General features: G+C 41.3%; 1 protein-coding gene across 2 annotated transcripts in view; it reads right to left on the bottom strand.

Moving 5' to 3' along the window:
* Positions 1-24,542, bottom strand: part of ERC2 (ELKS/RAB6-interacting/CAST family member 2) — a 951,034-nt gene that overhangs the window by 353,789 nt on the left and 572,703 nt on the right. For both annotated transcript variants that reach the window (XM_019536909.1, XM_019536910.1), the window contains exon 14: positions 8,789-8,924. In XM_019536909.1, coding sequence (XP_019392454.1) covers positions 8,789-8,924 — 136 coding nt within the window. The remainder of the gene's footprint in view (positions 1-8,788; positions 8,925-24,542) is intronic.

The raw sequence follows: 24,542 nt of genomic DNA, 5'->3' as shown, positions 1-24,542 counted from the left end.
GCCTGACCAGTGCCATATAGAGGGGGAGCAAGACCTCTCTGGACCTGTTAGTGAGGCCCCCGTTGATGCAGGACAGGGTGCAGTTGGCTCTGCCTATTGCTTCATTGCATTGGCAACTCATATTCATCCTGGAGTCAATTATGATCCCTCTCTGCCACAGCTTGTTACTACTGTGTAGCCACTCATTACTACTGTGCAGTAGCATCACATAGCACAAAGCCTGACAAAATGCTACTGCACAGTAGCATCATCAGAAAGCTGTTCGGGGACACTACTGTGCAGTAACACCGGTTACTGTGCAGTCATTTGGTACTTGTGTACGCAAGTATTAAATGACTGTGCAGTCAGCATCTTGTGTAGAAGTGGTCATTGTGTTGCATAATACAAATATGATTGTACATGTTTTAGTTCAAATTTATAATGGGAATTTCACATTTATGAGAAATATGATCACAAAAAAAAGAATAAGTGTTTCCTTTGGAAGTTATTTCAATAAGAACCAATGGTGGAACCAGTGGTGTACAATTACATACATATTTCCATTGTTTTATATTGTGGTAGAAGCATATGAGGATCATCTTTTCTAATTATTGTAGTCACCATAAAGTTTGTGTGGTCCATGGGTATTTTAGAGTTTTCCATAAGTATTTATTTTCAGAAGTTTGCTTTCCAGACACATCACTGAGACTGGAGATTGTTGGTGGTTTGTGCTTCAAAGGAGGTGCACATCATTCATACTGCAGTAGGGTAATGGCTGTGAGCAGTTCCTTCAATAACACCATGATATTTTAGTTATTAGACAACTGGTTTTACGAAGACTTGATGTTATGACTTTATTTCTGCCTAACATTGTTTTACTTTATATGGTTTTGTAAGCACATATGATCAGAGGAATATTTTATTGTCAATTTTTAGCCAGTTTTCTTAAACTCTTTCCCTCCCCTTTTCATTTCTTCCTCCTCCTTTGAGGGGACAGAGAGGTTACAAAAGCAACTGCTTATCCTTTGGATAATAGTCTTATTTACCTGAAATGTAAGTTTACTTGAAATGTCAGTGATAAGTGGTAACTGGGAGTACATTGAGTAAAGAATATTTTTCCTAGTTCTCAGTACACAAATCTCAGTAGCATGCATTAATCTGATTGCCAATAGGTAACACTATTAAAACATATCAAACATAAGTTTGATAAAGAAAAATATACCTACATAAAAAGGAAAAAAGATTTTTGCATCCATGACTGGCTACTGCTTTGCAAACTGAATTCTGTTCTTAATGAAAAAAATTGGAAACATAATTTTTGTTAGCAAGCAAATCATTCTGCTGAAATTAACAAGTCAGAACACATGCTGGCAAATTATTTTGACATCCAAATGGTATAGAATGAAAGCCAGCTCTGTAATAAAGGAGATGGAAGACAATTACAGGAAGATAAATAGCTGAGATTTTTGGAACCTGACAGATTAGACATCTCACCAGAAAACATGAATTTGAGAAGTTCTGTGGAAACTTGCAGAAAGCCAATATTGAAACAAATATTTTTGAGAGCTTCAGGGGAGGGGCAGGAATGCTCAAATCAAATAGGCTATAAGGGTACTGCACGTGGAAAAAAAACAGGTATAATCCCTTGTGATATCTCTACCTGTTTTGATAATGATTTTTGTCTTAATTATAAAAGATATTAATCTTCATGTTATGAGGACAACTTTTTCTCCTCTGCAAGCTTAGTGACATTATTAGAAAAGCTGTGTAGTAATAGCCAGGTGTTGATCCTATATCCATCATAAATCATACGCATATAATAAAACTCTAAATTAATGATACTGTAATAAACCAGGAATCGCAATGGCTTTTACCCCAAGACTGAAAAAGGAAGTACTCACTTACAGTAGCAGCTGCAGTCCTTCACACAGATGGATCAATAGATTCAATCTCACTTTCCTAGGGCTCTATGCATTTTTGGAAATGAGATCATACCTCTCTAAAAAGTAATGGTCATTGCTGCTGTGCACATTGCCCCAGACTCTCAGGAAGACGGACAAGAACAGTGGTTTAATTAGACCACGACTTCAACTCAGTCTGGGTACTATCCAACAATAGCTTGTTCAGCACAGGTCATCAATCCTTTCTTAATTATTTATACCTGGGTGAAGGGTTACCATCAGCCCTCATTCCTTTACAATATGTCTTTAGCCCATTGCTGAGACCATACGGCCCTTCCCTTGTATGAGGGCTAAGAGGATGCTCTAGCAGATTTCAGGATCCTGATCTTTGTTCTTTAGACACTATCTTCCCCTAAATCCACTTCTACTCGCACTTTATCAGGAAACAGAAGCCTTTGTGAAAGAAGCACCTGCACTGGAAATTTGCCATCTGCAAAATTTCAACAGCTTAACTCTTACTTCTTAAACTATCCTAACCTGCTGCAGGAGAAAAGAAAAAATCCACTGTGTATAATGACGCTGGAGGTAACTTGAAAATTGTTCCCCAGTCTCGGAAAGGCCACAAGAACAATGCCACAGCAAATTAAAAACCCTGGATCTTTGCTAGCCCAAAAATAGGAGCAAGGAAGCTGTAAAGTGAGTATGAGAAAGTGTTTCAGGCTGAAAGTACTAGATTTATATTATCTTCATCACACGCACAGGGACCAGTAGCTTACCTGAGCCCCGCCAACCTGCCCACCAGTTCAGGTAATGGCTTTACTTCTTCCTCGCCATGTCTACATGAGACGCTGGCAGTAATGGGTGTTACTGTGGACTGGTGTCAGAATTCCAGCACATTAGGGCAGATTCAATTAATTGAGCCTAGTGGAGCATCGAATGAACAAGCATCGAACAAACTTTAGTTCAAGTGCCCCTGCTGCCATTATTAAGTATGGGGATGCTGATACAGAAGATGTGGTGCTGCTTTAATTAAAGCAGCTCTTGGGTCTACTTTAATTAAAGCACCAACCCTCCCACCCCTGGAGCACATGTAAAAGTGCTTGAAGACTGAAGAACTGCATCTTTTTTAAGATAACAAGCTTTTTTGCTTATATTTTCTACAGATACATTGTCTTTGTGAGGCAGATGAAATGCCAGGAAAGTGGCAGCATACCAGATACACAATTCTCAAAATCATATAGCTTCTTGACAATGCAGTCAAGGGTCAGTCATCCTTCCCTGACTTTTGCCGTAATATATGTCTACCTGGATTTGCACAGATCTGCCCTGGATTTGTGGAAGAAAAACTCTGAAAACTGCACATTTCCCAAGACATTAATATGAAGTCTGACCCCCTCATGTTTCTGATTTTAGCACAATCCAAATAAGCCCCCAAAGACACGCCTGAAGCATCAGTCTCAATTACAGCCTGTGGGAGCTTTTCCTGTAGGAGCTTGGAGTGAACTTCATAAACAGACAAACATGGGCATCACAAAGCACATCCCAAAGAGAGGTTCTAAAATCTTCTGAGGCATGGTCACTAAGAATTAGAGCTTCTCCCAAAGGAAGATACCAAACGATCTTAATCAGTTTTGAAGGAGTCTCACCTTTAATGAAGGCAGTTCACATGTACAAGACATCAAGAGCTTTCGAAGTTTCAGAGAGAAACGTACATTCACGTAATGTCAGGTTTTACAGAAGTTAACTGACTTTAGAGTTTCTTGAAGCCCATCAAATATGCAGACTTAAAAAAAAGAAAATCAGCCCCTACTTCAGCTGTGCAAAGCTGCTGGTAACCAATTTAACTGGTTTCCTGGAATCCTCCCACGAGAATCCCCAAGTGAGCAATATACAGCCACAGTACATCCCCTACCACCTTCCTCCTAACACCCTTTCATCCTAAACAAAGGGGACCTGGCTGGAAGAAAGTGGATCTGTCCAGTGCCCAACTGAACTTGGGCCATACCTTACAACTCATTTTATCAATTTTCAGAAATGTTTTACTTTGTCTGATAAAGATTTTAGGTTATATTCAACATTAAAGTTCTATGAATGTAAGTTTAATACATGACTACTAGATATGTTAAGTATCTATAGACAGTGTAATACAGTAGATGGTTCTAAACTTATGATTAAAAGGCAAGGAAAGAAACAACTTATGGGACTCCATAACACTATGAAACATTGATTAACTGCTTACTGAAAAATTGATTAATCATTTATTCACCTTTTGTAAAATATTGACAAATATCTTTTTTAATAGAAAGCGGGAGCAAGCTTTAAGTTATCTGGTTATGCAGACTTAAATAGACACTACACATTTTCAGATTCTATCTATTGATATTGTAACAGGGAACCCTAGCCCTGTCACTAAGAGACAGGGTGGTCCCTTTAAATCTAGAACCTTCCAATCACAGCCGGCCGGTCAAGTAGGGGTTAAATCTCAAGCCCTGCCAGCCGGCCAGGTGACAGGAAGAGGAAAGCCAGGATCCTACAAATGGTGAGTGGAGAAGGCTAGAGGGACAGCAGAGAGGGGGACTCCCAATGACTGTGGTGCTACAGCTGTAGTCTCTGCTGGAAGAATATGCTCCTTTGTGAGCCAGAAGCATGACCACCTAAAGTAAGCAGGCATGTTGTCTGTCTTATTTCTTTATTATCCTTCTTCCATTCTATGGCCATAGAAGCCTGTTTTGCATTGGATGTTCATACCCGGAGGATCCGGCTGAAGCTATTTGGGGAGGAGGAGGCATTTAAGGACCCACTTCAGTGTGGGGACCCCAGCACCAGAGAGGGCGCAGTATTCAGGGGTGGGAGGACACCAATGCCAAAGGAGGTGCAACATTCAGGGGTGAGCAGACCCCAGCGCAAGAGGGGGTGCCGTACTTGGGAGTGAACAGACCTCAGCGCCATAGAGGGTGCTGGAGCCTCAATGAGTCTTTGAGAGCTAGAGCCTGGGAGTCAAGCCGTGATTAATGGGTTTTTGACTGACAGGTCTAGCTAGAGAGAGAAGAGGTAAGCCCACAGCAGCCAAGACCCCAACATAGAGAGGATTTATAAATACCATCTGCGAGGCTTGGGCTGCAGTGTAGGGGAGGAACGGAGCTGCAGATAGTGCCCGCTGGCATTGGGGCAAGAAATGGGCAGCCTCCTGCTTAATTAACAACTATTAATTAATTAACATCAAGGCATGGCAGATGAAAATGTGGGCAGTTTGCCCAGAAACAGGCGGGTGGGCCAAAAGCAAAATTGGCCCTGGGAAGCACCCCCTGTTACAGATATAAAGTATTATCATGCCTTCTCATTGGTCATGAAGATTTAGATAGCTGCAATGGATTAATTGCTTATTGCAAGAGAAAACGAATGGTACAAATTCTCATATTATAGTCTAACATACCTGGAACAGGTTGTTTTTTTTAATAGGCAGAAAACAAAAGCAGAACATAGTTTAATACTAGTAGGCTCACAAAAGCAGTCAGGAGCTTAGAAGCCTACAGAAAGCAACTGGGTTCCATCACTGTAGCCAGATCCTGTGTATGCAGCTCCACAGAAATGTTTTATGCCAAATAAAGTTATTTGATAAGACCAGGTGCTAAAGGTTGAACTCAACATCACCATCAGTCAAAGGCCACAAAACTTCATCATAACCACAACTGACCTTGTGCCAGTATTCTAGGTATAGTCATCTATTTGCTTTAAATAAAAGTAACCATTTTCATTTCAGAGTTCAAAGAATCCTTTTGCATGTGACACAACGGATGCCTCTGAGTTCTTTATTCTTCACTTACCTACCTTTGAATTCTTGCCCTTTAACCCAGCCACTTTGATGGCTCTGGAGTTGTTTTTTTTCCAAAGTGCTTTCATGCAGGAAGTGTCCTTTGACATCCAAAGTTATTAATTGGTTTCATTTTTACCACCTGACTACAGATATCAGATACTAGATCATAACAATATGCTCTTGCTTAACAACATTACAACTAACTTGTAGGTGCAGTTACAGCTAAACATCAGTAGTGAGGTACTTGGGGGTATAAATATTATTCCAATATGAAAATAAATTCATATCAGCAGCAGTTTTGTCCATCCGGTTAGACAAGAAGATATTTCACCCAATTGTAGAAATATTAGGGTGTGTTTTCCCCAAATGAATTACTTTGTAGTTTACTTTCTACGTAGCTAATCCCCTGACCACCCAAAGGGAACTGGAAAGAACCAGATAGTTTCACTATCTGATCTGCTTTAATTTTATGAATTCAGTACAAAAGAATTAAACCAGCCATGTAGTAGGTAGCAGCAACCTGGTCAATGTGAACTAGGGAGGATTCACCTGGTGGAGTGAATTAGAAGGAATGGATTTCCAACTTTCTTCCTTTCAGGTAAGTCAGCAAAATAAGCAGCTCAGACTCTTTCTGGGGTTTCACAGGAGGTGTGCCAGGGGAAGCTGAATCAAACTAACTTTCTGTGTCCCTACCATGTTGCCTCTTTGACCAGCACCACCACTATTGAACTTTCCCTCCTGCCCCAACTTATCCCCACTACTTATCTTCTTCAAAACCTTTGGCCACAGAGCTGCTAAGCCAACTGCTGCAACACAGTCACAACTCCTCACCCATGCCACACCATTCAGAGGAACAAGCATGGCTGATTTGGTGGCAAACTCAAAGAGGCACTTTACATTTGCCTGAATACTTCTCTGTCAAATTTACCACTTAAAATAAAATGAATTATGCTGGCTAGTTTCCCTCCTAATCTATTAAATAAGAGCCACCCTTATTTACCAAAAGCAATAGCACAACATATCTAGCACAAGCACAACTGACAACAACCAGGAACAGAGGAAAAGAAGTCAGAGCATAGAATGAGAGCAGAGGTTACCAGTCATCCATGTGATGAGTACAAGTGAAATAATTCAAAACAGCCTCTGGAATTCAGAGAAACAAGATAGGACAGCGGGATTGACTGGTTGTCCTACTCATGGGTTAAATTGTGTGTTAGTAAGGAGCTGTCTCATTTCACAGGAAACAATCCACTGTTCTCTGTCCCAAACACTAGGAGAGAGAGGTTGTGGGCCTACCTCTACACTCTGTGGGGTTTTGTAAAACACAAAGGCCTTTGCAACCAACTCAATTTACTGAACAGGTGTAAGCAGGGCCAGGTCCCTGAATAAGAAAAGGAGTGCACTCACTCTCGAAAAGCAAGGACTGCAGCTGATGAAAAGGGCAAGGAAGCCCCTTGCAACCAGGACCTCACAGGAGTGTATTTTGGCTATTCAGAATCTAACTATACACTGATGCATTAATCTCCCATATGAACCAAGGTGCTCTGCAATGTTGGTGCTCAAGTTTATAAGTAGAGGTTTAGTATCACTGTCTTTATATTAGGTTACATCTTAAAAAAATACTGAGCATTTCATTTGAGGTGTTGAGAACCTACAACTTCCACTGAAATCACAAGTTAATTCACTAGTTAATAAAGAAACCAAAGGTCAGCCCATCTGGGGGTTAATGTGACTTCAATGATCTCCCCAGAAAGCAAGCCAATGAAAGATAGTCTTTTAGAGTTTTGTCTAAACTTTTCATTTCTCTTTGGTCTGTATATAACTAAGACCTCCATGTTAGAGAAAGACAAAGCAACTTACATTTAGAAAATTGTTGTCCAGTTTCTCTGAATATTTATCTCAGAGTTATTCCTTATTTACCTATTATATGCCACGAATGCTTTTACTGTATATATTGTTACAGAAAAAAAACCCTCCCAAGTTTATAAACAAATGCAAAATAAAAATACTCCACCTTTTAAATCCTTAATAACAATGGACACGTTTACACATGCCCCTACAATGCCATTATTACTGTGCCATCTTTTAGTACTTTCTTTTGGAAATACTAAGTAATGGTTCAGTAACAGCCTGTAGGGCCCCATGCTAATGGCACATGGTGATTTTTAGCCTCTACATCACCATAGCAATGCACTATAGCAAGGGAGCAACAGCATCACGTTTGTGCCCATCGGCATGACGTCACTATAGTGCATTGCTATGGTGACATAGCATCTCATGTAGACATGCCCAATAACTATCATGTATACAGCCCTTTTTTAAGTGATTTTGTTTTAATATTAAAAAATGAATACATTATAGCTGATGATTTATTTCTGCCTCAGTTAATCTAATAATAATTGTTTAAAAATGCATATTTTATCAAAAGAATAAACAGAAATTGAATTATTCTTTATTAACATTTTCATACTTAGTCCTTCATAGGCAAATACTTGAGTGCATGCGAGTGATAGAGAAGAGTTACAACACAAAGGCACAATTTATTTCTTCAACTCAGCCAGGTTATCACTTTGCTATTAATTGATGGATACATAATACAATGAAATAAAAGAAACATGAACGTTCCAATAGACCAAATACTCTGGAAAAGTTTTGAAATGACCTTTTTATTGGTCCTTCCATTTCAATGCAAGAGCTTCTCAATTATCTTGTAGTTAAATCTAATATATTTAACAACTATTTAGCCAACACAGGGCCACAAAGCAATGCTAAATTCTCCATCTTGCACACACAAATAGAATACAGAAGTTATAGTCTATTATTTTGACATAAGTCAGAAAATAAAGCCAAAACAGACTTTTTGCTTTAAACCAAAGTAAACTGAAATCCCACTGTGGAATATATTCCACTCAACCTTCCTCAAAATTATTTAGTCATTAGTTGGATTTAATCAAAGCTCTGGGTTCATATTCTGGCAGGAGAAAAAAGGGGTCAAAACTCTTTGTAGGATCAAACCATTCATGTATTTTGAAAACTATAGACAAAAAAATATGCTCCCTGATCATTTTAAATTATAATCAATAAATCAACTCACCTGCAAATGCTGAGAGTTGTCTGTCATATTGTCCTCTCGCCTACGGACTTCTTCCAGCAACTGCGCATTCTTCTTCTTTTCCAGTTGTTGATTGTGCTTCAGGTTGGCCACTTTCTTGTTTTGTTCCTTCATATGTCTAAGAATCGTATGCATATCTCTGTTAATTCTAATGGCTACAATAACTGGTGACAAAGTCAACTTGTGAATATGATATAGATAAATGATTTATTACCAGATACAAATACCTCACAAGTCAGATTTTAAAAGTGACACCTAATCATATTCTTAAAATCACATATCAAAATGGTTTAAGCAAAACAAAATTTAAAATAAAACAAATGTTCCAGGCCATTGATTGGTTTAATCTTTGATATGTGCTCACAATATATTCCAAACACTCTTTAAGATGGAACAATACATAGTCTTGTGGTAAGGCTGGCTCTCAACATAGTAATAATATATTTTTAAATATGTGTTATGGATTTAGTTGGTAACAGGCTTACTCTGAAGCTGACTGCTTCATAAAGTGTTGTTCTGATGGCCAATAAACTATTTATGCATTCTTTATACTGGCACTGATTTCATGGATTAGGTCTGTCATAACATTAATGGTTAAGACACAGGGAAATAACAGGTAAATGGTTCTGAATGTTCTGGTTCTGCTTGTTGTTTGGTTAACTGTGCTGTGTGTTCTTTTTCTTTTTTTAAATTCATGCAATGCCTTTGTTATTTATAATGCAGAGGCTTCTGAAGTATAAATAAGCTATTGCCAATTAAAGGATGCCTATAAAATATCTTCCCAGTGAAAAATATTTCTTTATTTCCTTCTCTCTTACTTTTGAGTTCTACAAAAGAATTAAGTAAACACAATAATTCCCAGATACTTTTAATGAAATTAGAATGATTTTAACATAATTACATTTTTTATTCAAATACTGTGTTCAACTTACACTAATTGTTTCAAAACTTCCTCACATCCTTTACTACAAACACTATTTACAATATTCCCGGGTCTTTTGTTTCTTGCATGTTGAACATACACCTTGATGCAGTGGAGAAAAATGTTCTTGTCACGCACCCAAAATAGTCAACCACTGTCATTTCAAACTCTAAAAACTGTTTTCTACTTTCTACCTACTTGGATTCTTAGATATTATTTTCTTTGACTTTCTTTTGATTCTAAGGAATTTGCTTCCTTTTATCTATATAATAATAAAGTCATGTGCAAATTCCTAATGAGATCTACATACTAATCCCTTTTTGGCAGATGAACAGGATATATTCCAGTGCCCATAAGGATCACTGGAAAATTCCCAGTTGCTTTTGCAGAAGGCTTAATCATAATAATAACAATAATAACAATATCAACAATAGTAATATTAAAATATAAAGTTATGCACTATATTTGCTATATAAACAATAGTATGCGGCAATTTGGTCATCTAAACTACATTTGCCATTAAAAATACTCCTTTCTCCCCATTTATGGGCACATCCAGAGGAGAGCACATGTGCCTCTTGCAGTGTCTCAAACCCATTTGAGATGCTGAAAGAGGCACATGTGGGAACAAAAAAACGTTCCCCGCACTGCACATTTGCAGTGTGGGGGCAAAATTAGGCCCTGGATATGCAGGAGTCAAAAAAAATGCACTGTAAAACAGCAGGGCAAGGCAGGGTCCTGAGGCAACTGGAGGCTCGGGTCCTCCACAGAGACACTAGTAGCCAGCCAGAGTGTGTCAATGGCTGGCCCCTGCCCCAGTTCTGAAGCACGCTGCCTGCCTGTGCAGGCCAAGTAGCAGTGCAGGCTGCAGTGACTGTGACCTGGGTTCTGTGCCAGGTAAATAGGGAGTGGAGGGGACTGGAGAAGGGGGGAGGGAGCCATGCGGGGATCCCTGCCTTGCCCCAGCCCATGTTCACTCCCCCAATCACTCCCCCACCCATCCTCATCCCTTGTTCACTCCCCCAGCCCCACGATCGCTGCCCCACCTGCTCCCAACTCCCCGCTGGTTGCCCTGCCTGGCCCCATCCTCCCGTCACTCAAAAAAATAAATGGTACAGGTGCAGTACAGCTCCCCACACTGTCTGGGACCTGGAGCCACTTGGGCTGAGTGGCACCAGGATCTGGGTGGCAGCTGGAGCCACCCCAGCTTCCAGACACTGTGTAGTGCTCTGCTAAACCATGCTGCACCTGTGTGATGGGGCAGTGGAAGCGCAGGTGCCAGGCAACTGGGGCCAGTCCCCACTGCCTCCCCCACCCCACACAGCATGAGGGGGCTCTGCCATGACTTCTCAGTGGCCCCAACAGCTACTGATACAGCTGGTGAGTGCAGAACTTCTTTTTTTTTCTGTTTTGAGTGTCAGGAGGCTGGGGCCAGGTAGGGTAGTGATGGCTGGGGGAAGGGGGCTGGAGACAAGCCCCTGGAGACAGGGGATGGAGATGAGCACCTGGCTATATTCCCCTGCTCATCTCCAGCCTCCTGCTCATTCCCTTGCTCATCTCCAGCCCTCTGCTTGGTCTTCTGCTCATTTCCACCCTCAGGAGGTTGGAGATGAGCAGGAGGTTGAAGACAAGCAGAGGAACGTCTTCAACTTATTTCCAGCCTCCTGGTTGTTCTCCTGCTCCTCTCCAGCCTCAGTGAGCAGGTGGCTGGAGATGGGGGGAGCTGCAGGGGGGGTCTAGGGGGAGTGCTGTAGCCCCTGGTGGCAGGGCTGGGACCCTGCAGGAGTGCAGTCCATGTCCAGGAGACCCACCTCTTCTAAGAAGCCACCCTACACAGTCCCCCCACACCTACCCACACACTGATCCCCATTCCCTCACATCCCTCCACATCCACCCACATGCCCCCACTCCTCTCTCTCCTACAAACCCAACATCACCATATCACACACCCACATGTGATAAGGAAACCAAAAACAAACATAAAAACATCTAGATATTTAGGATTTATTTTATTATGATGATGGAGGCACTTGTAAGCTCCAAGGGATAACTAGGTCTAACAGCCACAAACTTCTAGAAGGCCAATTCAGACTCAATATAAGGAAAAACTTCTTTACAGTCTAGTGTCCAAGGTCTGGAACAGATTCCCCCCAGAAGTGGTGCCAGCACCTACTCTGGACTCATTCAAAAGGCATTTGGATGTTTATCTTGCTGGGATCATCAGACTTCCTGCCTCTGGCAGGGGGACTGGACTTGATCTCACAAGGTCCCTTCCAGCCCCTAATGTCTATGAAATTCCTTCAAAATTGTAAATATATCAATAAAACATTGCCAAACTGATTTGATCTCTTTCTCTCTCTCTCTCAAAAAAAAATTATATGTATTAGTGGTGTTTTGTTTTACTTGTGGAAGAACATGGATTTGGGGGTATTTTAAAGAGTGACTTTGAGTTGTTTTGTTTAATAGGGATTTTGCAGTTTGTTAGTAGGGACCACCAGAATTCCTATTAGTGAGCCACGTGGCAGGACCCAGGTAGAGATGCTTATTCAGAGCTGGCACCACACTGAGAACATGTTCTGGGCGATAGCTGCCTATATGGCTGGGCTGTGGCACAAATGGCAGCAGTGCCGCACGAAGGCCAACTGTGTAGCCACAGCCCACTGACAGATGGCCCAGAGGTGCAAATGCCTCTAATGGTCATGCAGTCCCCATCCAGCTCTGGCAGGCATGCAGCCTTGGGTCCACATGCTGTCTCAGGTGACAGACAGGCTGCAGCCCCCACTGCCAGACTGCTGCAGTGGGTAGAGGGAGCAGGGAACTCTCAGGGCTGTGTCAGAAGTCCAGCTGGCACAAGGGGTGGTATCCCCAGATACCAATTGGCCGTGCCCCAGAAACTCCTGTCTATTTGTAACAGTCATACTGTGGGCCCTAAGGCCCACCTTGCTAACTAGTAACCCCGTGTGGGGCTAACAACCCCAGAAGCTCCTGAGAGCGAGCAGCCCTGAGCTACTTGCCAGGACAGCTTCTTATACTACTGGGGCCAGCACAGGTGCTGGCCCCAGCCTCTAGTTCCCCCTGGCTGGGAGAAGTCAGGCAGGGTTATTTTGCCCCAAGTGGCACAATTTGCCCCACACCAAAGTATATGTCTGGGAATGTGCACTGAGGCAAAAAGCCCTGGCTCAAATTTGTACCAGTTCTTTTTGCCATAATATTGTCTGCTCAGAGGCACTGAGAGATGATTCTGTGTGTTCTACAGCATTCAATGGATTATCCCACAATCTAAATCCAACTCTGCAGTTTGCAGGATCAATTTTCAACAGGACTTTTGTAGAAAGGTGATCTGACACCTCCATTTTCATCTAATCAAAACAAAAAAGTCTGCTTCTCAGTTGACCTCTGTCCCTTGCACTCACATACCATTGCATTTTGGGAGCATTTTATATTTTACTTTGCACTGTTAGAAATGATTGCTCTAGGTGCAGTAAAACAGAGCATCAAGTCCAAAGTTACTTTTTGGTGGAGGACCTTTATATGTGCTGAGAACAGATAGCAGCAAGCAGAATTACTGGCACTATCCAAAACTCTATTAAGGAAATACTGCAACACACAAGAATCCATCAGTGACTAAAAGCAGCTAACACAACTAACTTCTTCTGTTTTTCACTTGTTGACTTTTTCCTTGCAATACCAGGGAAGACATTTTGCTGAATCCTTCGCAATACAATAAAATACTCTTGTGCAATGTCTCCTTTTACACATTATAAGGGTTTATAGATGGTTTATATCACCTTATATTATATTAGAAGTTGATTAGTAAGATCCTTTACACATTTTCGGTCATTACTTAGGATTTCTACCTCCTAATATAATGGTGCATAATAACATGAAGTGATTTTTTTTCCCTTGCTTAATGGGTTTGGTTAAAGTACAGATTTGACAGTATATTTATTTCCTTTCTTGGATCCCAATTTTGTTAGGATCTTCTGTTTTTAAAAAATACGGAAACTATTACTAGCTGTATTTTCTATGTCTGGGGCATATATAATGTATACAGAATATCCAGCTAAAAATACAATCTCTGCACCATGATTGCAAAATGTCCTTGCTTAATACAAAGAATGGGAAGGGAAAAAAATTAAAGCTGTATAGACCACCTAAGCTCTGCCTCTTCATGCTTATACAACAGGACAGTCTTTATGACATGATGCACACAGTGTCTTAAATTAGACAATATAATATACACACTTCCCTAACTTTAAGAGATGCATATGGCACTTTGTACTACCATTTATTACACTGCATGTACTAGTAAAAGAGCTAAACTAAGTTTATACACATTGAATCTAGAGAAGTTGATAAAGGCTTCAGTTACTTGGCTTATAAGAACTAGGAGGCACTCCCTGAAGTTAATAGGAAATAGATTTAAAATGAACTTGAGGAAGTACTCTTTTACACAGCACATCATTGCTACAGGAGACTGCAGAGGCAGACAGTATAAACAGGCATAATAAGTGTTTAGACAAATTCATGGAAGACAGGTTCATTGATAGCTATGAAACAGAACAGTCAGGAATCTACCCTCTGACATTCCTAAACCAATGATGGTTGACACTAGGGAAGGTATGAGAGAGGATGGATTATACTAGACATGCCCTGTACTCTTCTTCTAAGGCATCTATGATTTCCCATTGTCATAGTGAGGATACAGGGTTAGATGGATTATTATATGGCCCTCCCTATGTTCTTAAGAAATATGGAAAGCCCTGTCTCATTGCTGTGCATAACATCCATAGAAAATTATGTATGATGATTATAGTGTAATAGAAATAGATTTTAATCATGGGATTAAATTACTATTGAGGCACCATGCATATCATTATATTAAAGACAGGCCACATATAGGTGTTATTAGGGGTGCACTAACAGACATTTTTGGGGCCATTTTTAAGGAGCCATATAAGCCGATACTGATCTGGTGTGTGTCCCCAGATCTGCGCATGGGGCAGGGCAGGCTATCACTGAGGGCTGGGGTCAGGGCTGCACCAGGTGGTTCCTAGCAGAAGGCTGGGCCAGGCTGTGCTCAGGGTAGGTGGCAGAGCTGGGCAGGGGCAATGGGGAGTGCTATCTCCACCCCAAAATTTGCATAGCCCCCCCATAGTCTTCTCCCAGCACCACCACTGCCTTCCCTGAGCACAGCCCCAGGCCAACACCCCTGCTGGAAACAGCCTGGCATAGCCTCCGGCCCCAGCCCACAGCAACAGCACATCCTGCCCCACATGCAGATCTAGGAACACCCCCCCATGCCCTTCCAGGGAGCATACAGGGTGGGAGCTGCACCCTGCACACCCTTCAACAGACAGACCACTTGTGGTTCTGTCCCATGCACCCACCCTGCCCCGACTAAGCCGTGCCTGCCCCCGGCCCACTCCCTCACTCACCACAGGGACCTTGATCTGCCCCTCCTTGCCCCTTCCCCACTTTTGACTTATCAGCCAGATGCTGCTCTCCAAGCCATTGGGCTGCATTCCTGGCTGTGTGAATGCTGCAGCTGTGCACATGCATGGGACATTTGTCAGCCACATTATCGGCTACATCAGGCAATAAAATCCAATTTCTGATACTGTCAATTTTCCCTATGTCAGTGCTGATCCAATATGGGACTGATGCATTGGTGCACCTCTAAGTGTTAGATTTCTATGAGCAAAATCACAGTTCTCCTAGTAGAAATAAGAAGCATACAAGTGTTTTCCTACAAGAAACATGCCTGTTCTTGGAAAATATCTTCCAGTCTGAGACCCAGAAGTTCTCCCTTGTCTAGGAATTTCTCTCACAAGAGTGAATGTTTATATACTGTTAAATTCCCCTCCCAGTCTGGTCTGGGAGTGGACTAAAGAGGTGGGATAATGAAGTGGGACCAGTATGGGAGGGGACTAGAGCAGTAGGGCAAACCACCTACCTGTCTCCCTTGACTGGGATCCCTGGTCTGAGGAGCAGGTAGAAGAGGGGGGTTGTGAGCTCCTCCTCTACTTAGCTCCCAGCCACCAGGAGCCAAGCAGAGGAGCAAGCTGGAGTTTCAAGTCTAAAAAGCAGGTGGGGGGGTGGGTTGCAGTGCTGCTCACTCCTGAAGCTGAATGGAGGAGCAGCTGTCTACTACTTCTCACTCTGTTTCCAGACCAGAGTCCCCAGTTTAAGAAACAGGATGGGGGCTTTGCTCCACTGTTCAGTTCTTCCAGAAATGGGAGGACTGGAAAAACCACTACTTCCCATATGTTCCCTGGACAGTCACTCCAGTCTTGGGAAGATGCAAAGAGCAGGGGAGAGGGGCAATTGCAGCCTAAACTTCTGTACTGTTCCCTCTCCCAGAATCATTTCTAGCACTGGAAATTATCTTCAACAACACATAAACTCTGTCCATTTTCACCACTAAAAATGAACACCTGTTCACAGCTGCAGAGAGCTCAAAAACTTGGGTCACAATGAGATGCAACCAATGGATAACCAATTGGTTTGTTTGCATAAATTAGTAGCTTCAGTGTCCATAGCAAGGGGCGTATTTCAATATACACATAGAAGATGTAAGAGTTAAGGTTGTAACTGCAACCTCTACAGTTTTTCATTGACTACTGGGCTTTTCAAGTGCAGTATTAACTGGCTCTTGAGAATATTTCAGAGGAAACTTCCTAAGGGGTTTTAATTTTATTTTGCTTGGTTATATTTTAACATTAAAACATACTATATTATATAATGGAATATATAAATATTTTTACAATTTTTTGCAATATTTTATAAGAATTATTTATGTGATACAATTATAACTATGATTATGAATTCTATTGTCTGTTCATCTATCAACCTAAACAATGTTATATATTCATATGAATATATATTATACTAGCCAATTGCCCATCAAGAATTATGCAGGGGTGGGGAGAGGGAGCTGGGATGGAGTGCCGCCACCCAGCACCCCATGCTGCCGCTGTTCTGCCTCTTGCAGCGCTGCTGGTCTTGGCTCCCCCACCCTCTGTCTGGTCCTCGGTGCAGCTTCAGAATCATGGCTGCACTCCCCCATGCTTGGAGCACTCTGATTGGCTGTTTCCATCAGCCAGAGGGCAAATAAAGTGTTACAGACAGACAGACTTAGGCTTTTATAATATTAGAATTCCAAAGGCTTCTAGCAATTCTTTCTTCTTTCCACTCAGGTCTTAATTTAAACACAATACATATGTATAAATAAGCACCTTAAGAATCAGTAGTCCTCCTGAAGTCAGTTAGGACTAATGATTCTTAAGATGCTTAGTTATATATATGTGCTGTTTTTAAATTCTTAACATTGCGTGTACATGCATACCAAATCGACTTAAAATATGGTGACTTAACTAAGTCATCTGAAGTTAAGCCACATCAGAGCATACACATGCACAGCTCCTTGGCATTGTGTCTGCCATCTTGTACTAATCCAACTCTAGATAATACACCTCAGAGGTATATTATTTTGTGCTGGATTTAAGTCAACTCTGTTCCATATACATGTGTACTCTCTGATAGTTGTCAACTTTAAAAAGTTAAGTCGTTTAACCATCAGAAAGTTATATGCATCCACTTATATGCTCTGCAGGATTAAAGCCTCAGTAATGATTACACAAAAAGATCAGGCAATGGTTTCTCACTGAGGGCCAGCTTCATCACCCTCCCTTTCACTAAGGAATTTCATTCACTTCAGTGGAACCACACAATGTCTCCCTTAATGAGAATAAGGCCCTATTTCTTTTCCCTTCTTGGACTGACTCCCATTGCAGGAAAAAGAGAAATGGCTGCTTGATTGATACTCCTTGCTTTGAGCCAGCAGGGAAATATGGAGGAAGTAAAATGCTCCAAAAGAAAGAGCTAATTTCATTCTAACCCAAGCACAGAAAAGAATCATCTCACCCATTTATTCTCCCTCTATTCTTAGGGCTCTTAGCACTACTCTTTAGTCAAGGCCTATTGTAAAGTTACATTTGGAGATGCATCCTATTTAATGAGATAAAGTTCCCAGTAACTGGAGCTGAGATGCTTCAGAAGGGTTTGATACACCATAAATTAGACTCTTCAACTTCACATGCAGATCTACACGTACTAAAATTATACACCTGTGTGCAGGTGTAAATTAGCTTACAAGCAAGCAGGAAACATCATTTTGCAAAATAATCAATTGCATCATGATCATTTTTGCCATACTGAAAATTCCTTAAGGCTAAACCTCTGGAATAGAATTTGGACTGTCAGTAACTTAAATCCTTACATACAACTATTTCCAAATCATATCAAAGATTTTTTGCAATAGTATTTAGAAAGCAAAGATAAGAAAACCAATATTTTTATTGTCAGATTTTTTCCACAAAGAACAAACTCTATGTGCTTGGTGTTACTTTCCTTTATCTTTCAACATATTATGAAATGATCTGTGACCTTGTTTTCACTAGTTCTTGTTGTACTAAAGGCATCTCTTTTGCACAGTACTGTTGCTATTGATGAAACTACCTGTTGAGACACAATCATTTACTTTCAACCTTTCTAGTTTGCTTTGCAATCTTTCCAGCACTCCCCAGTGTCTCCCTCTCAATCAGAAGAGTAAGTTATTGCATTAAATGGAAATGGAAACCATCATGATATAAACGCTGCTCAACCTAGGCAGGCCATTAGGAAATGTTAGACCCTTTACTTTTATAGGGTACCCTGGATAGCAGTTTGGTTGGCTATCAGAGAACTTGAAACAGATGAAGTAATGGTATAAGAATGTTAGGCTTTCATGAAGGGAGCTTCAGAATGGAAGGTAAGAACTTAACAGCTTCATGCTCAACAACAGTGATATTTACTAAAATGAGGAATGGAACTGTGAAATATAACAAGGCACTCAGTGAACCAAAAGCTACAAGTGTGCTATGCAATTTCCCTATTAATTTCCTTTTCTGAAACCCTCAGCCCCAATGTGACCAGTTTCTTAGCATACTGTTATATTTTTATGTAGCTTGCTACAATACTACTACAAGCATTCTGTATTTGTATTTTCTGTATTTGTTTTTTATTCAAGCTTAAATGTATTAGAAATTAACTATAAATTTGGCTCATCCTCTTGTAATTTTCAAGACAGATTTATGAAATCAAAATACAGAACACAGGTCATGGCCAGTGGTGACGCGTAGGGGGTGCACAGGGATGCACATGCACCCCCCGAAAGTGCTGGTGTACCCTGCCAACGCTCCCTGCTTAGGCAACGGGAAGTGGGGGCAGGGGGGAGTGCCGGTGCCTCCCCTGCAAGCACCAGCCAGGGAGTCGGGGTGCCAAGTGAAGTGCTGCTGGCACTTCTAGGAGCACCATGGCTGCTTCCAGTAGCACCGCTTGCATTTCCTGGTTGGCGAGATCGGCCACAGGGACCTCCTCCTCCCCCCCGGTCTCTGACTGGCCATTGGGAGGGGCACATGCCGCCCCTGACTCAGGTGGCACCAGTTGCCCATGGTCATAGATAAGACAGGATGGTATCCATTCATGAAAAATAAGTAAGGATTCAACAGATTTCTAAAGAGATAAAATAGACATGCAAAATAAAGAAAACGTGGACACAGTTGTATTTTAGCAACAAGGAAAAAGCCATATAAAACAAAAGTTTCACAAAACAGTAACTGAAAATATGGAAAACGGAGCACCTGAAATCAGAGACAATTCCAGTCAGAAGCTAGGAACCCATGGAGTTGGAGAGTTTGAGGTTTTAGCTTCTGTCTTCACTAAGGACTCCCTCATTCTCAAATATCCTTTTTATCACACCCAGATGAAAACACCCCTCTGACATGCCATTAGAGATGCTGTCTTCTTTAGGCATATCCCTGGCAAGAAGACAGGAGAAAAGGCTCCCAACAGAGAAACACTTTCCTCCTAGCTGGAAGAGGCCATACATTTAGTGCCACAAATGCTTCCTGCTAGAGTGTCGATATCACCTCTAAATCATTCACAAATCAAGTTGACTAGGGAATGAGATATATAGCCCACAGAAGTAAAAAGAAACGCTACCACTGGTTCATGAGGCCTACTCCAATAGACTTGGGAGCTTAGTTTAAAGAACTGATGTTTTATCATACTAATGCATGGAAGGAAAGGTTAATACAATGAAAAACACAACAGTGTCAGAGTTAATCAGCAACAGTTAAACAACACGATAGACCTAAGGAGCAATAGTGATATTTCCAGCAGGGGTATATTGCCAGATTAATGGAGAAAAAATAAAAACCTGGTGTGTTAGTTTGAAGCTGATTCCACATCTTAAGCAATAAAATGGAGTTAGGCACACACACAGTCCTCTATTATGTATTAAAATACCTCCATCATTTCAGTGAGGTCTTTCTATTTATAAATTGTATGTCAATACATAAGCTAGAAGTACTATGCAAATCCAAATGAAAATTAGCACATCTTGTGGATTTATGTAAGGTAATCTTAGACAGAAATGCATATCTGCATGGAAATACAGTAGCTAGATTGAGGAATGGCTATTTCTAAGTGACTAATGTGATGTGGCATTCAACTGAAATTTAAGCAGTGTATTATTAAGTTTAATATGCTTCAGCAATGTGGTATGTTCTTCCAATGTAAAATGGTTTGGTATGAAATGCTGAATAAGTGATACATTAATTTGTATTTGGTCCCTATACAAAGGTATGTTTTCTTACTGACTGAAAATATTTCCCCATAGCCACCCATCCCAGTGCCGCTGCCGCTGCATGGGAATACATGCAGCACTGTGGAACTGACCCCACCTCTCCATCCTCCAGCCCTCCCAGATGGCCCCCCACAGCTCCATCCTGCCTTGGCCCCAATTTTGCATTCACCACCCTGGCTAGGCAGCGCCTGCCCCTGCCCCTGCCCCTGCCCTTTCCGCACTCCCTCACTGTGGGGGCATCAATTGGCCCCACTCATGCCCCTTCCCTTCCCCACGCATCTTCTCCTCCCACTCCCCAACTTACCAGAAGAATACTGCTCTCCAGGCTTCCCAGCTACATTCCCAGCTGTGTGCATGGTGCCTGCATACATGCATGCGGGATTCATCTGTGACATTTTTGGCTACATCCACCAAAAAAAAAGCCAATAGCCAATAATGTTAATTTTCCTTTTATCAGTACCGGTCTGCTTTGTGACCAATATATCTCTGCATCTCTAAAGGGGGCCTCCAATTCTGTGTTTGCTCAAGGCCTAAATAACTCTTAATCCACCTCTGGAGACGGAGGCAGCTGCCCAGCTGCCAGGAAATCTCTCCCGGCCACTTGGGGATCAGGACCGGTCCCACCAAGCCAGGATAGCTCTTGAGCTCCTGTAGCCCCTACTGCCTAGGCTTACCAGGAGCAATTTGCTCCCCATCAGCCTCTACACATGTGCTTCAGCGCATTAGTTTATTGTGCCAATTTCTAGTACCTGTATCTACAAGTACCAGAAAATAGCACATTAGACTCATCTACTGTGCAGTAATTGCTGTGCATGTGTAGACGGTGATGCTTTCCTGTGTATTAGATTAGTTTAATGTTCAGTAAAACATCTTATGTAGACACAAAAACTACCCACCAAAAACTACTTCAGCTGCCATTAAAGGTAAGTGGTAGCCAGATAACAGACTATATGTATATCCTTTAACTTCCAGTTGACCTTAACATCAAACTTATTTGAAGTTTTGTTCATATAACTGTAGTACAGACTATTACATATAAACTTGGAAAACTGAATCCAAGTATTGTAAGTTTCTTCCTGAAACTTATTTCAGGTTATTATTACACCCAAAATATCTGCTTATAGTACAACACAGCATATAATAATTCTGATTTTTTTCCCCTGATTTCCTTTATATTTTATGTAAAGGTATATGGTACATTCAAATTAATTTTCAAAGGGTTTAATTTAAAAATGCGATTTCTTCCATACATACAACAGCAGTGTTTTATATGTCAAATCTAAATTTTCTTGAGGAGCATTTTCTGGAAGCTAACTTATAGTTTCATATTCCACCGTTACACATTTCCATTACTATTTTCAAACCACTATCACAAATAAAAAAATATATAAATTGGCCAACATAACGTGTAGCTGTCTTGGATGCTATGAATGAATTAAACAGCTGAGTGACTTTGTAGCTGGCAGAAAGTAATCAACAATGCATTAGAAAGAAAAAATATTTGGAAATGGATACAATGATGTTCCTGCACAACTGCTGCAAAGTTTTCATCACATTACATATATAACTAGTATTCACACTGATACATATAATGAACTGTCCACTATGACTTTATAATTTGTAATTACTTTCATATGCTCCACATAAGTGCAATTTAAGGATGTAACACTATAGTTACATTTAGATATTATAAAAGGCCATAAAAATCCAGTGACACAATAAAATACATGAAAGAGTACTTTTTAAATTAAATGCCTTATAAACCTGAAATGTATATATTATTTGCCTAGGCAGAGTTGTTGCATTATGTGGTCTTATACCATTGGCAAGCTTCTAGCAAACATCATATTGTATACCATGGATGTCATGCCTCTGTACGTCAACATCCCTCATGAGGACAGATTAAAAACCATAAAGACAAGAAAACTGCTCTTGTTTCCACTATCTCCCTATTTGTCTTCACATATAACTATTCCAGATTTGGGGACTCCCTATATCTACAAAGAAATGACACTGCCATGGGCACACATATGTATTTCCCTCCTCCCCCCCATGCCAATGTATCTGACAAACCTTTAAGTTCATTTCCTCTGCAGCTGCCTTCTCATCCCCCTGGTATACCATAGATACATCAATGATATTTTTATAATATGTACACATGGGAAAGAATCTCTAGAGAAATTTCACCAAGACTTTAACTACTTCCATTCCTCCATCAAAATAACTCTGGAAAACTCCACATAGGAGATACATTTCCTAGACACTACAGCAAAAGTTTGCAGTAGCTACATTACCACCACATTGTATTTGAAACCTACCAACTACCACAGCTACCTTCATGCCACCAGCTTTCACCCTTGTTGCAGGGCACTAGGATGTGCCTGCTCCTTCAAGAGGACAAGCACCCTGAGAGGCTGTCTGTAAGTATCAAGGGGAAGCTAATGAGGGACTCACCTGACTGAAAGAGGGCTCAGGCTACATGCCTTGAGGTACCAGGCACGACTTGTGAACGCTGATATGGTAGGGTGGATGGAGCGTCCCACAGGAGCACGGTCGGGGCCCACTTCTGGTCCACTTCTGGGTCTGCTGCCAAGTATGCTGAGGACTCCCCCCTCCCCTCCCCTGTGCTCCCATGGGACACTCCATCTGCCCCACCATCTCAGTGTTCACAAGCTGCCTGGTACCTTGAGGTCTGTAGAAAAAACTTTTAAAGCTGTGCCTATGTCCAAATCATCAAGTTTCTCTGAATTGATTTGGAGGGTTCCATTTTGATTCAGAGAGATTAAAGAGTTTCCTGATTCCATTTAGATTTGGAGATTTGGCTGTTGAATCAGGCTGAATCTCCGCCAGATCGAATCAGCAACTGAGGCTTTGCACAGCCCTATTAATCATGTCTTAAGAGTAACATGTAGATGGCGCCTCTGTGAAATTCTTTTCCACTCTGCTTGAGTCCCTAAAAAATGCAAATGCAAAAAGTGTGTGGCTCCTCCTCCTCACTGCTTTTTTGTGACTCAGTCTTAAGGGTAAGATGACAGCATGTTACAACAGTGGATGCATCAATGGGATTTCAAAACTTGAATAGCTTGGAATAGAATTTCACCTAGATGCTTAAGTCCACTTAGACACATAATAGTTGGAATAGCATCTGCCTAGAAGTTTAATCTAGGGGTGGAATTCTAGCTTAATGATCAGTGGCAAAGCTGAATACAAGACAGCCAGAATTTCACCCCAAATGTTAAATAGCAGTGAAAGAAGGTTCAAGGGATATGGAATTCTGTAAGTGAAGACTATGATAGTCCATGGGTTTCATGCTACTAATGCTAGTTCTTAATGAAGAGTTGTGTAGCACACACAATTAGCAACCATGCCACATGAAGAATAGGATATGAAGTTTGAACTTTACGGCAGCATTTGATTTTTATGGAACTCATACTACTATATAAAGAAAAAGATGGATAAACTGATATACTTTTCTACCTATAAAAAGATTGTCAGTGTGGTATCTTTTCAACTTTTTGTGTGACATAATTTTAAGAATTAGAGTTAAATTGAGCCTCTGCTCCGAGCCCTTAATATGTTGTAGAGTGTAGCTATGTTGTCAGAGGAAGAATTCTCAGGATCATCAAAAAGGTACAATCACCCCTTGCTCAGGGTGGGAAGGGAGAGCATAATTTTCTTCCATGTTTTATCTTGTATATGGCAGTTCATCTCCATTGGCCAATGTCCCAAGAAGGCAGAGCAGAGATTTGGCAATACATGCCACCTAACCAGGCACACAGCTTCTGCTCTTCCCCCAAGCCTAAACAGAAGATCTGGGAGATCCCCAATATTGCTGCATAAGTGATATGGGGCAAGTGGTGGAGGGTGAGGGATTCTTATTGATCTGTGCAACAATATTAGGCTCAGCCACTATTTAGACCTAAAACCGTTACAAGCAATAATATGGTCAGGAAGGCCAACCACATCTTGTCATGCATCCACAGATGCATCTCAAGCAGGTCCAAGGAGGTGATACTCCCCCTCTATGCAACACTGGTCAGGCCGCAGTTGGAGTACTGTGTCCAGTTCTGGGTGATGCACTTCAAGACGGATGTGGACAACATGGAGAGGGTCCAGAGGAGGGC

This window comes from Crocodylus porosus, unplaced genomic scaffold, assembly GCF_001723895.1.
Source record: "Crocodylus porosus isolate Cpor-Errol unplaced genomic scaffold, CroPor_comp1, whole genome shotgun sequence".
NCBI lineage: Eukaryota > Metazoa > Chordata > Crocodylia > Crocodylidae > Crocodylus > Crocodylus porosus.
Note: the sequence above shows the minus strand (reverse complement) of the source record. Positions and strands in the feature narration are given on the sequence as shown.